Below are 12,834 nucleotides of genomic sequence, written 5' to 3' on the forward strand. Positions count from 1 at the left end.
AGGGACGTGGTAGATTCGGTGCTCTGGGCGGATGGCGTTTAAGCAGTCTACATTTCTGGCTAAGCTTGCCGTCTCTGTGTGGATAGTATAGTAGGCCACTAGCGCAAACGGCATACTACTGTGTGGCCGAAGTTCAGCATTCACGAACTTTTCAAAGAGCAGCAAAGTAACGCAGAAATTTGTATTCTCACTGGTAGGTCCTTCGTGGAGCGCCGGTTAGTAGCGAAACAACGTTCAGCCCAGAAAGGGAGAATAACGTTTATTTTTCCTTGTCGCGCTATTTGCAAGAGCACTATGCGCTCCGTACAAGGCTGTCTTCTTTGGCCAGCCTCGCTTAAAAGGATGGGTTGGCGGCAGTTGATGCAGGCGGCCATGTGGGTGCTGTCGGGCGTGATCGCCGCTGTGGTGATCTTCGGGCCGTTCCGGTGGTACAAGGGCGCTGCGTACGACACGGCCGACGCGGTGCTCTACGCTGCCACGCACCGCACCGCCTGGTCCCTGAGCCTGGCCTGGATGACGTTCGCCTGCGCCACGGGTCGCGGCGGTCTGGTAGACCGCTTCCTCAGCTGGACGGCGTTTGTGCCGCTCAGCCGGCTCTCCTTCTCCGCCTTCCTCATGCAAACCGTGGTAATCCTCAGCAGGACCCTGGTCACCCGGGAGCGCATCCACTACTCGCACACCTCCATGGTGCGTAGTCTATGCGCACTGACCCTCAACCCTTTCTTTATTTCTCGATTGCAGAAGAGTAACATTTTAAAGAGGCTCTGAAACGTCTTCCGAGGAGAGCACATCTACTCTCTCAATCACTGCATCATGTTGTCGGGAACACCTGAGCCAAATAATACACTTGTACACGCAGCAGAAGACCCACAATCGGGCGCGAAGGTGGCAAGCCCTTCCCGGCGACTTTTTTCATGCTCGCACCCTCCTCCGTCGCTCGCATCTTCGGATACAAGTTGAGATGTGGCTATTGGTTAGATTCTTTCAGACGTCAGGCAGCTGCCATGGCCGCGGCCAATAAGCTGCGTAGCTCCGGCGGGTCAGGAAGCTCCGCCTCTGGATGTGGGGGCCGCGGAGAAGCGCCGACCTTCCAGCGTGCAAAAAGTGACGAGAGAAGAGGGAAAGGCGCGAATACGCTAAAATTCAACTTCTGACTACAGATAACTCAGCTTCAACAAAGCGCATTAAAAATTTATTGCTCCAGGAATATTCCTGGAGCCGGGTGCTTTAACATCCCAGGAATACCGCAACTTTATTAGAGCCTCTTTCAGAGCCCCTTGCAGGTTTTGACGCGCGTCTTAATCAGTGACGCGAGGCGTATTCGCGATCCGCCTCAACACCACTGCTTCACACCTCACACATTACGTGAAGCACCAAAGACTATATATTGCTGATGGCCTGAATTCAATCGCATCTACTTACGATAGAAGACTTGGTCCCTGGAGTGCACCATTTTAAATTCAGAAGTACATTCTAAGGCTTGCGCAGCAAATCTTCGAGGAGCCAATTTTGAGCTCGCAGTTCAGAGCTCACCTCCATGTATAAGAGCACTTCTTGGAAGCGTACGCTGCATACATGACAGCGCAGGTGAGAAGATAGTTAGCCAGGGGGAGCTCAGAATAAATAGGAAGTCATGGACGAAGAAGGCAGCCCCAAGAGAACAGGCCGGCTTCCATAGGAGCTCTCCTGAGCAGAGTGGGGGAAAGAAGCGGTAATCCGTCAACAATATCAAGTGCTAGCGGTGGAAGTACATTTTTTGCAGAAGTTGGACCCACAGCGTTTCGCGGATACACCTTAAGGTCTCTCTATACTCAGAAGGTATAGCGCCCGTCCTCCCGCCTATCTCCTCGCTTTCAATCGTTTACTCAGTACTCCCCCTCCTGCTCCACATCAGCGACTGGTGGAGTGTGGCCGCGCGATATATCCCACGACCAGCGGGGATTTTAGTGCGCTAGCACTTCCAGTGGCCATTACCCGCATTTGCTGCCGCGGTGGCTGAGCAGTGCTTAAAGTCTCGCTGCATCGAAGGGGGACTTTAATGGTTCCGCTACAAGTGGAGACATAAAGAGGAATAGAGCCAAAGCGGCTGGCAGTCTGTTTTACATAAAATCATTTTTTAAAGTCCTTGTTTGCTGAATTTATGTCACAAACCTAAAACAAATGGTCCGCGCGCTCTGCCCCTGTGCTCTTCGTTTTGTGTAGCCTTTTACCTGAGCGGCCAGCTCTGGACTGACTCGTGGTGTGAAGGAACGAGTTACCCTTTCTCTTCTACCCTTTGTGTAGTGCATGCTGCCAACCTTGCGTTTTTCTATGGCTAGTGTTTAGAAAACATGTTAATGATGATTGCTAAAAATGACAGCTATTTTCGAAAAGATAGCGAAGAAATGTTTCCATCCCCGTTGACAGGAATAAAAAGACTTTCCTTGCTGCGGATTCATGCAGTCCCTACATTCTAGATCAGGGGTCTCAGATCCTTTGCCAGTATAGGTGAGAGGGTCTGAGGAACCTCGAGACCCCCCAGACTTAAACACTGTCCAGGCTCAGTGGTTATGGCGCTCGGCTGCTGACCCGAAAGACGCGGGTTCAATCCCGGCCGCGGCGGTCGAATTTCGATGGAAGCGAAATTCTAGAGGCTCGTGTACTGTGCGATGTCAGTGCACGTTAAAGAACACCACGTGGTCGAAATTTTCGGATCCCTTCACTACGGCGTCCCTCATAGCCTGAGCCACCTCGGGACGTTAAACCCCCTTAAACCAAACGATTTCCCGCATTTAGCCGTTGTGCGTCTGAAGCCGGTTTTGTGGCAGGCTGCTCACCTGCCGATCGGGTGGTGGGCAACCTGTCCAGCTATATATAGGCGGCAGCTCCTTTAATCGTCGGAAAGAGCAACCTGGGTCGCACCCTATAACCCAGGCAAGCCATGTGTAACCGATGGCAGCAGCTGCCATAGAAGAGCAATGGCGCATCTTAACTTGACCACTGCACCACTGCGCCAGGAATGGTAGGGAGTCGGGAGACTCCCAGGGATCTATTAATGGAGAGAATGACCAATTCCGCACATATGGACATTAACCAATTATCGCTATCCGGACAACTACCATCCGGGAACACTGGATCTGAGCACCAGAACCAAAGGAAATCCTAACTACTAGCGCACCTAATTCGTATTTGGGCTAACTACTCAAATCGACCATCATTTTTTTTTTATTTCGCTTCGGAAAAGGTACATTAACTCTATAGTCAAAACCATGTTGAGAACTTTTGCGAATCCACGAGACACGGTCTCGTCATTGCCGGCTGTGCGAATAATTACCCACTGAACGAAATAAAGTGTTACACAAAAACACTAGCTATAATCGCTCCGCAAGATTGACGAAGCTTCGCATATATTTTTTAAATCCGGCGTAGAGTTGTGACCCTTACTGGGGCGCTCGCAGGCAAAAATGAGTTTAAAAATAGGTAGGGTGCCTCGATGCACCCTAAAAATGGGTGGGCAACGAGGTTCGAGGAGAAAATTGACAGAAAAGGGGGAATGCCGCTAGTAGCATACAGAGGACCTTATTTTAGCGGAGCCAACGCCGTCTAAAGCAGAGCATAAACTGGCGTACCTGATCCGAGGGATGGCAGCCGTGAACTGGGACAGCGAGCATTCACATGGCCTACGGCCATCGTGACAAGAGCGATATATTGTTCGGCATTTGGTTTATTGGAGTTTAACGTCCCAAAGCAACTCAGGCTATGAGAGACGCCGTAGTGAAGGGCTCCGGAAATTTCGACCGCCTGGGGTTCTTTAACGTGCACTGACATCGCACAGCATACGGGCTTCTAGAATTTCGCCTCCATCGAAATTCAGCCGCCGCGGCCGGGATCGAACCCACATCTTTCGGGTCAGCAGCCGAACGCCGTAACCACTGAGCCACCGCGGCGGGGCTGTTCGGCATTTGACTAGATAACACCCATGCGGCAAACAGGATAGCCTCCCTGTTTAGATTCTGGCATATGATGTATGGCATACATCGACAAAAGCTAGAAGCATGGATACCCGTCAGTCTAAGCCAGCCGACAGGTGGCGAACTGTGTCACTCTGCAGTAGGGTGCCTTGATGTCCGACTTATTTACCTTGCGGTTGTCGCCGGGCGGTGGTTGTGGAAGCCCGTCGTGAGCGAGAAGTCTTGGCCATCGAGGCACCCTACTCTGCAGTTTTGAATTAACGGCCTATCAAAAAGCCTGCTGCTGAAGGTCGCTCTACAGCATTTCAGTGCAAACCTATTAAAGAATCCCGCTGCGAGAGACAGTGCAACTCTCGGCAGCGAAACGAACGCTAAGTCAATCCTTAAAGGAATGATGCCGGAATGAAGTTTTGTGTTCAATTTCAGCAACGTTCTGCTCCAATACCAGCATGGGTTGCTTCCTCATTCTGCATACTGATTCAACGCACATCGGGCCCTCAGTCCAAGCTCCCGTGAATTACTGAATCTAGATTTTCACAGCAAGACCATAGAACGAAACTACGCGCTGATCAATGGACGCGTGCAGGCTAAACCTTTCTTTCTGATCACCGCTTTTGCTTCCGCTGCTCAAGGTCTCACCAAATTTAAAGGTGGCAGCAGTTCCTCGTCGCCATCGCTCGTTTGCACGTGCCTCACCATGTACAATTCCCTTTCGGTGCCTTTCGAAATGGGAGGTTGAGCTGCACGATCCTTTCGCGCATGCTGTTTGCACCGAGCCCAAATAAATTGCAATCGTGCATTGTGTGCATGCGCTCACCGCGTACGTTTGCACGCGGCGCTTCGACGCGCCACGAGACACTTGGCGTGTCTTTTCGCCAATGGTCTAACACGAGTGTCTGCTGACGGCGCGCAGTTCCAGGACTACCTGTTCGCCTTCATGATGACGTACATGAGCGCCTTCCTGCTGTTCCTGGCCATCGAGGCGCCCGTCGGCAACCTGGAGAAGATGCTGTTCATGGGCAGCACCAAGCAGATGGTGCAGGCCTCGCAGCGCGACAAGGCGTCGCACCAGCAGTCGCCGCCCAGCGCCGCGGCGCCCGTCGAGGTCGTTATGATGCCGCATAAGAGGACAGACAGCGGGCCGGACTTCGACAACTATGACTCGTCCAAGAGCCGTCTCTGACGCACGGATGGTCACCCGGGGGCCCGCCGCTGCGTCCTTTATGCTGAACTGATGGGAAAGGCGCAGCTGCGCAAACCTTAGGCCGCGGCTTTCCGAGCGCACAGAACGTGGGCAGAAGGAAGCTGATCGGCGCCGACGCGCTCACAGGCCTTTCACCTTCGGCTGACACTCACTACACTCGGCGTTGCACCCTTGGCAGAGGGAGGCAGAGTATGGTTGCCTTTGCAGCGTCTTCTTCTTCAGTAATTTGAAAACTTGCCAGTACTTGCAGAGCAAAACGTGAAATCACTAACATACAGCAGTGTTCACATTTTAGCCAGCACCAACCTAGCCAGTAATCACCATCCTTCAGTACATGTAGCCAGCAGTTTTTATGAATGGTTTTTATGACAGCCTTGTGCACACTTCTCAGCAATATTTACCTGCTATGGCAATTCTCTCTCTTTTTCTATTCGAATTGCCCTTCTTCAGATGCGATGGTAGCACAACTTTTTTAGTTCTCCTATGCTAAAAAAGCACGTGTGCCCTGAGTGCACCACTAGCTGTTAGATCGGCAAGGTATAGATCAAAACACTCTCTTCATTATTATTAAAATGGCTACAATGCTGACAATCATAGGTTGACAGCACATTGTCATAAGCTGTTTGGAGTTAGTATGGGCAACACATACTCAATCCAACCAAACGAGGCTACTGGCACTAGTACGATAAAGAAAAAAGAAACAACACCAACGAAGTGATGCCTAAAATTTCAATCAGTGCAAATCATTTTCTACCGACTATGAGACTGGAATGTGCAATGAACAGCATGCCTGCTCTTTTGAGACAAATGACATTCCAGTGTTTAATGCACTGTGCATAAGCACGCCAGAATCATCTTAGCTCGCTAAGTAGGCACAAGCACAAGTATGCTGGAAGCAGATCATGCATTTCCATAATGCCTAGCGAAGAAAGAACCCTGACCTCCATCTATTTCGAGGTCAGGTAGTGACAAAAACAAAGGAATATCATGCATAGCATTTTCAGGAGACATCAGTAATATCCAAAGCACATCAAAGAGCTAATAGTGCAGTATATCCAGCATCTGACCCTAGGGCTCTACTGGTCATATACTAAGACCTTCACAGTAGCAACTCTAACTGCTCACAGCAGTCTACCAAAATGCTTCATACCCTTCCAACATGCCACATACTTGCCCTTCTAAGACAAGTGCACAGAGCATGTCAGAAAGTGCCAACTTTAGCAACCAGGCTGAAAGACATTGAGCTTGGTCAGACACTTTAAACAAAGCTTTCAACAGATTCCACAGTGCAGGCAGACACGGACAAAAACAAGAAAGCAGACGGCAAAGTTCAAATAGCAGTATTTTTTCAAGTGGCACTTTTGACACAACACCTTTATTGACTATACCTCAAAATGATGCAACAATAGTTCTCTAGGACAACAGGTAACACAGGTAACATATTTTCCTGTAAAACTACGGGAAACAGCTATTCCACTTAACATACTTGTATCCACTGCTTGTGCACTGTTTACACCACACCCTAAAGGTGCCAACCAGACAAATCCTACAGAAAAAGTAGCATGCTGGCTGCAGCACAAAACAGTTTTCAATTAAACCGACAAGGGTTGCATCAGTGTTTCATTCGAGAGAATGCCCATTGTGACCATTTCACAGCTATGCACCACCACAATGCCATTTTCATTTTAGCTGTCAGGAGTGCACTCGTCTTGAAACTCAGGAAAGTTTCCACATTTTTGTTTCATTAAACATCATGGTACCACTGTTTCCATTACAAGTTATACTCAGTGCTACAAAGGGTTGGCTGGTTAAAATGACACAAGAAAGCGTGTACAGCACAATCAAAAAGTCGAATTCCGATCACACCTTGGCTACTGATAACAAATGAGAGAATGCAAAGTGACATAGTGGTTTTAAGGCCACTAGAACAATTGGTAGTTGCCTTCACTAACTAGTCTGCATATTATACCCAAATTCAGAAAAGTACCCTTCCCCAGAAGTCTTAGGAACCCAGAAGTACTTTTAGACTTGTATGTGGCAACCTGCATAGGATATGGCTAGCAACAGCCTATCTCTGCTTCCCTTCTGCGCCCATATGTGAACAGTACTAACTGCTATAAACAGGAGAAATCAAGCTGAGTGCTGACGTTTAGTGTAAGTCCTCAAATGTTTCATGACGTCTAGTGCAGCAAAACTTGTACTGTAGCTGTAAAATACCCTAGACATTACTCAGTGCAGAAAAATAGTTCAATTGAATGGATATTTCAATTCAATAGGTATAATTCTATGCAACTTATTTTTTAGACTTATTATAAAACAATAAAGAAAAGAAATTACATGTGTCAAGTCAATAGATCTTTTAATTCAATAGATCTACATTTATTCCACTTCTTACATTGTTTATGTAACAATGAACAGAGGGAGATGACTTATTTACACACATTATGGGCAGGTTCCCATGATTCTGTTTGTTGTGGGTTAGAAATGTTTATGCACACAGTATACAGTGCTTCCAAACTTGCATGCCTTTACTTTATATTCTGGAAATATAAAGTCTTGAAGTCACACATATTTACAAAAAATGATTTAGATGAATGTATATTCAGTTGTACAGAACATCATGTAGCACATCCTCATCACTAATGTTAAGTAAAAGTGGGACAACAGCCATTGTGAATAGGGAAGCTACTGTTGTATGCAAGAACTGAAGAACTAATTACACTGGTTCTTCATGTGTATATTTAGACAAAATACTGTTCATTAATAGTGCACAGTATTCTCTAGAAACCTCCCTGACCTCCATGGCTATGGCTGGAGCAAGTGCGGTTGGTGTGCAGTAATACCATGCTTGCCCATGGTCTCCTTGGGCCTGAGACAAAAACAGAAAAGGTCTTCTCCTCATTAGTTAATTTGGAGGTAGGATCCATTTGCTATGGTGTAGATCCAAGGCCTAGAAAGACCATTAAGAGCAGCTTGCGACAATGATGGCATTGCACAAAGTTTTTTGAACTTCATTTTTGTAAGTGGTAGAAGTACATGGGACTTTGCAGCTCTACCCATATCAGACATGCATGCATAAAACGTGCCCCAGTATTTTCTCAAAGCTATAGTATGAAACAAAGTAGCAAGCCCAGAACAATAATCATACCTTTGTTGGTGTTCTACACATAAAGCTTTCAAAGTAAGGGTATCTTTAACACAATGTCCCCTACCCCACAAGAAAAATAATGAAACCATTGCTTTGAAAGTAGGCACCAAATCTGTAGCGTTAAAAAAAAAACAACAGAAAGGTAGTGCCTCTTGCTGACATGAAAAAAAAAAAAAACTCGAAGGCTTGACATGATCATGCAAGTCCACACACAATCCCTTATTTGGATGCCATTATCACTTGCAACTGGTAAACAAGGAGACCACTTTGTATCTTAGAAGCATAGGTATACACTGTGCCACCAGCAGCAATGACATATGCTCTAGTGATGCTGGAATGAGAGTTCTTAACCAATATACTGTGCATGTGAATGCGGGTGAACTGGAGATTTCATTATGTATTGGCAACCCTTTATTTTTCTAGGGTCCTGTCTGCATTATGTTTTGGTGTAACTGTGCACATTCTTTTGATTTCATGATGTGTTTGATGGATGTGGTATGACAAATTATGATGCTGCCTTGAATGTTAATAGGTGCAGTGATGCATGAGTGTTCTTTTTATGCACATACAGAAGCCAACTAATGCTGAGACCATGAACGTTTTCCATTTTTTTTTCCACACGACAACTTTCTTTATTTCATGTCATGACCCTGAAACCATTGTTTTTGGTATATAAAAAGCAGAATTAAACATCATCTTTTCTTTCACTTCATCCTTGGCATTTATATGCTGATAGGGGCACTGGAATTGAAAGAAAAGGTTACTGAGCAAGAAATCTGATCCCATATTGAAATTTATATTTCATAAAAAACATCGCAAAATTGTATGTGCATCATATTTATAGGTTGCAGCAGACATTAATTTCAGAGCATTTAACTGTTGACTCTACTGCAATCTGAAACTATTATAATAATATCAAGCAGCCATAATGACCATCATCATCAAGTTGAACAGATTTTTTCCAACTAAAGAGCTTAGCAGTTTTGAGCAACTACATGCAAAAGAGTTATGAGGCAAAAAAAAAAAGCAGAGAAGAATGTACTCATGCTGCCTCTGTAGTTGGCAAGAAAAGCAGAGGTCATTTCTTTTCTCATTACACACAAGACAGTGAAGTGTATATGTGCTTTCCTAAATACTTGAGAAATGTAAGCCTTTTGTACCACTGCTACCATTTTGTGTAAATAAAGATATCTAAATGCAACATTCTGTGAGCATTTGTCGACTGCTCGGAGCAACCTCCTTCCACACATTTTAATAAACATCTACTTATCAAGCATCATCAACCCAAGGGAAAATGAGACTTACATGACGGCATCCATAGCCACAGCAGTAACCTCGCAGGTAATGAAAGAGCCCGGTAAAGACATTGAAGCCAGTCACAGGGTCAATGTATGATTTCTCAGCTTTCTGTAACAAGATGCATATACGCCAATGCACTGGGTTACTTTATATGCATTTTTAAGATGGATGCTGGCTTATATCTGTGCCACACGCGCACAAGAAACACGCAGTAATTGCTTAAGGCCTTAAGTTTGTTAATGCCATTATTTTTGGAGTTGGTGCTACTCGTCCACATTTAATGTCATTATATTAAAGTCACGATGATGATAACGCTTTCGAAGCAGTCAGAAATTCCACCTGTATATAAACAGTGCTAGGAGCACAGTATCTCGGGAGCATTGTTGAACTGTAATAAAAAAATCATTTTGCAGAAAACACCGCTGTTCTTGCTTGACAGGTTTGCAAAAGTAGCCATAATCGCGCGTGTTAGCACACAAGCTACCGAGAGTACCTGCCAGAAATGCTGGTAAAAATGGCGCTGTTCGCATCGAACAAGCAGTAGAGATGCATCATCTGACTGAAAGTTATGAAATAACTATTTGCTATTGGTTAGGAAATTGCTGCCAACAAAGCTGCATGCTTTTCTGAGTGTGGAATGAAAATGAAAGTACGCATTGCTCGGGCGAATGAGTTGTGGCGAACTCAGTAGGTCGCGAATGGCAGTAAAAGACTAATGCCATTAAATTTTCGTGTGTGGCACAGCGCGAATGCCATTAAACCTTAAGGCAGTAAGCACTTGCTGGCATTAAACTTGCCCATGTGGCACGGGTATTAGAGGGATGCATTCAAGAGTGAAGAGTGAGCTTTCCCTGGGATAATGACCATGCTTCAGATGGCCTACAAGGCGAGAATGTGCCCAAACATTGAATATTCTGTTTCAAAACAAAAACTGCACAGCCGCTGTCCTCTTTTTAATTACAATTACTTTGATAGATTGATAATACTGAAAGAGTGTAGAAATCTGACCTATGCACTTTTTAAAACAGTGTAGCAGTAAAATGAAATACAACACACGGACATAAAAAGAGCAGTAACCTTTTAAGATACCAGAGAAACTGTTTGAATAATAGTCTCTGGTTCAAATGAAAAACGATCAGACTATCTAACTCACGTTACTTTCACTATAAAATGAAGGCTGAAAAGTGAAGTCGCACCGCGCAAACGACCGGTTACGAATGGTGACAGCGACAGGAATCAAAAGTACCGCTCAGCTTTCTGAACATTCCGTCACTACAACGTTGCATGGCCATAACTGATTTCGCCCCCGCTCGATGCAACAGTTCGCCGAGCGGCGATACACATGACGTTTACAATGCTTAACGGTGTTAAATAAATAAGCACCTGCCGCAGCCATCAGCTGCCACTTAATCTGTCTAAACGCCACTCATTAACAAAGCCATAAAAAAAATAAAAAAAGATAACAAGAACAACCCTAGCATCACAACAAAAATGAACGAAGCCAAGACTGCCTGATGTGACTGCACGGTACTAACTGATCTGCCGGAAGCGAAAAGACAGAATTTTTCCACGTAAACAACAATCGTATACCCGCCAGATAGCTTCCTCACCCTCACATACGGTGTTCACAGGCACATTTATGTAAAATGCGGCGTGGTAATTGGTTAAAGCGAAAAGCGTCACTGAATTTTGTTCAGACGCGCCACTAAAAGGAAAAACCTCGCTAAGTTCTAGTCAGAAAAGATTCCCTGCACTTACTCGAGCTACTCAAATGCACCTGTAAAGACAGCACTACTTGACGCGGTATCTAACGTCACCATGCAGTTTAATTACCTTTCTTTCTTGAAGCTGCATGGAGACATAAGCAGCAATTTTCGGCATCAGGCTTTACTTATATCTATTTCGTGCTGGCTAGGGTGGCTAGCCACCCTAGTGCTGGCTTTCAAGATCCAATTTTGATTCAGCCACCTAGACTTAGCAACCTGCGGCACAAACATAATAACATTTACCTGAATTGCCAGTTTATGTGCTTCGTAAATTTTTCTCTCGTTATCTGACAGACGTCCCAAACAGACTGACGCATCCATGTCATGAAAGATCTTGCTGTACTCCACTGTCCTCTGACGGCGTTCCTCCTCAGTCTTTGGGCCAGGATTGGCGTCTTCTTCTGCACTAGTCCAAAAACACCGAACCAGATGGCATCGACGACACCGTCGAGCAAACACTCTTGCTAGCATCCTAGATAAAATTGAGAACAGCTGGGACACAATCAAACTTCCATGGTACAAATTTGGTCGACTCTCCAGGGCACCTGTACAGATGACAGCCTCGTTGAATCATTACACCACAGTCAGGAAACAGGCAAGCGCGTTGCTTAATTAATCACAATTTGAGAAACCGAAAGCAGAAAGCGAATTTTTGGCTGCTGACAGCATGCGGAGTCGAACACCACCAGTTCTTTCCTTCCTCCATGCAGCAGACGGATTCCGCCATGCTGAATTGAATGACCGAACTCTGGATAGCAGTGTGCTGAAAACAATAAAAAACTTTTTGAGATTTACTAACTAATTGTTAAGTACTTATTTATTTTTTATAAATGTTTAAAAAAAACGTATAATTTATTGTTAGTGAATGTGATAGAGAGAAAAAATTGTATGATACTCTTCCACTCTTGGAACCAGGGCTTTAGATAGCTGCTATCATGGCGCTGGCCGTCAGCCTGCGATGGCCGAGTTCTCGATCTACAGATTGAGTTCCGATCGGAAGCTTGTAAGCACAAGCTTTGTTAACGTTTTTTGTACGCTAAGCTTCGACCTACGTAAAAATGGGTTCACGAATACGGTAAGGCTGCTGTTGTTATTTTTTTTACTGACTGCCGACATGCGGAGGAGTGGCTGTGAGCGCTGATGCCTCCCCTCCGTAGCTTCTGTTTGTTATTTCTAGGTCATGTCACTTCGATTAATATCTCAGACCCCACGCATTTGCACGCTGCTATTCAAATTAGCCAGCGCTCATTATAAAGGAATAAACCTGAACAGGGATCCGTTTCTGTTGTTGTCTCGTTTCCCAGCTGTTAAGTCTTTGTCGGATAGAAGTGATAAATCGCGTCTTGAATAAACTTGGACGCTAATCGGCGCACATGAATCATTGCAGCACTTCTCTCCTTGCACCTATAAACACTGTTTAGAAGGTGTTTTTTTTTGCGTGGTTGCCTTCTGTAGGCGTGGTACGGC

The 12,834-nt window shown here is 45.5% G+C and overlaps 2 protein-coding genes across 4 annotated transcripts in view; one reads left to right on the plus strand and one right to left on the minus strand.

The window, feature by feature from the left end:
* Window positions 1-6,005: 6,005 nt before the first annotated feature.
* On the minus strand, window positions 6,006-12,104 carry LOC149352993 (uncharacterized protein C1orf53-like). The gene is made up of 3 exons (XM_089582197.1): window positions 11,611-12,104; window positions 9,608-9,709; window positions 6,006-9,043 (listed from the first exon to the last, which is right to left on the minus strand). The coding sequence occupies exons 1-3, from the start codon at window positions 11,836-11,838 to the stop codon at window positions 8,945-8,947; spliced, it is 429 nt and encodes a 142-aa protein (XP_089438323.1). The 5' UTR covers window positions 11,839-12,104; the 3' UTR covers window positions 6,006-8,944.
* Window positions 12,105-12,300: 196 nt separating this feature from the next.
* Window positions 12,301-12,834, plus strand: part of LOC149352994 (DENN domain-containing protein 1A-like) — a 72,857-nt gene continuing 72,323 nt past the window's right edge. For all 3 annotated transcript variants that reach the window (XM_089582198.1, XM_089582200.1, XM_089582201.1), the window contains exon 1: window positions 12,301-12,442. In XM_089582198.1, the coding sequence (XP_089438324.1) occupies window positions 12,426-12,442 (17 nt within the window). In that variant the 5' untranslated portion in view covers window positions 12,301-12,425. The remainder of the gene's footprint in view (window positions 12,443-12,834) is intronic.

The sequence above is a fragment of the Amblyomma mixtum genome, chromosome 3 (assembly GCF_055824585.1).
Source record: "Amblyomma mixtum isolate Tamu chromosome 3, ASM5582458v1, whole genome shotgun sequence".
Taxonomy (NCBI): Eukaryota; Metazoa; Arthropoda; class Arachnida; order Ixodida; family Ixodidae; genus Amblyomma; species Amblyomma mixtum.

Excerpts from the sequence above, each read along its gene's own strand:
- LOC149352993 (XM_089582197.1), bottom strand. The coding sequence starts at position 11,838 with ATGCTAGCAAGAGTGTTTGCTCGACGGTGTCGTCGATGCCATCTGGTT. Across the intron at positions 9,710-11,610 it reads CACATAAACTGGCAATTCAG|AAAGCTGAGAAATCATACAT; the intron begins GTAAATGTTATT and ends ATCTTGTTACAG. Across the intron at positions 9,044-9,607 it reads GTGGCTATGGATGCCGTCAT|TGCCCCTATCAGCATATAAA; the intron begins GTAAGTCTCATT and ends TTTCAATTCCAG.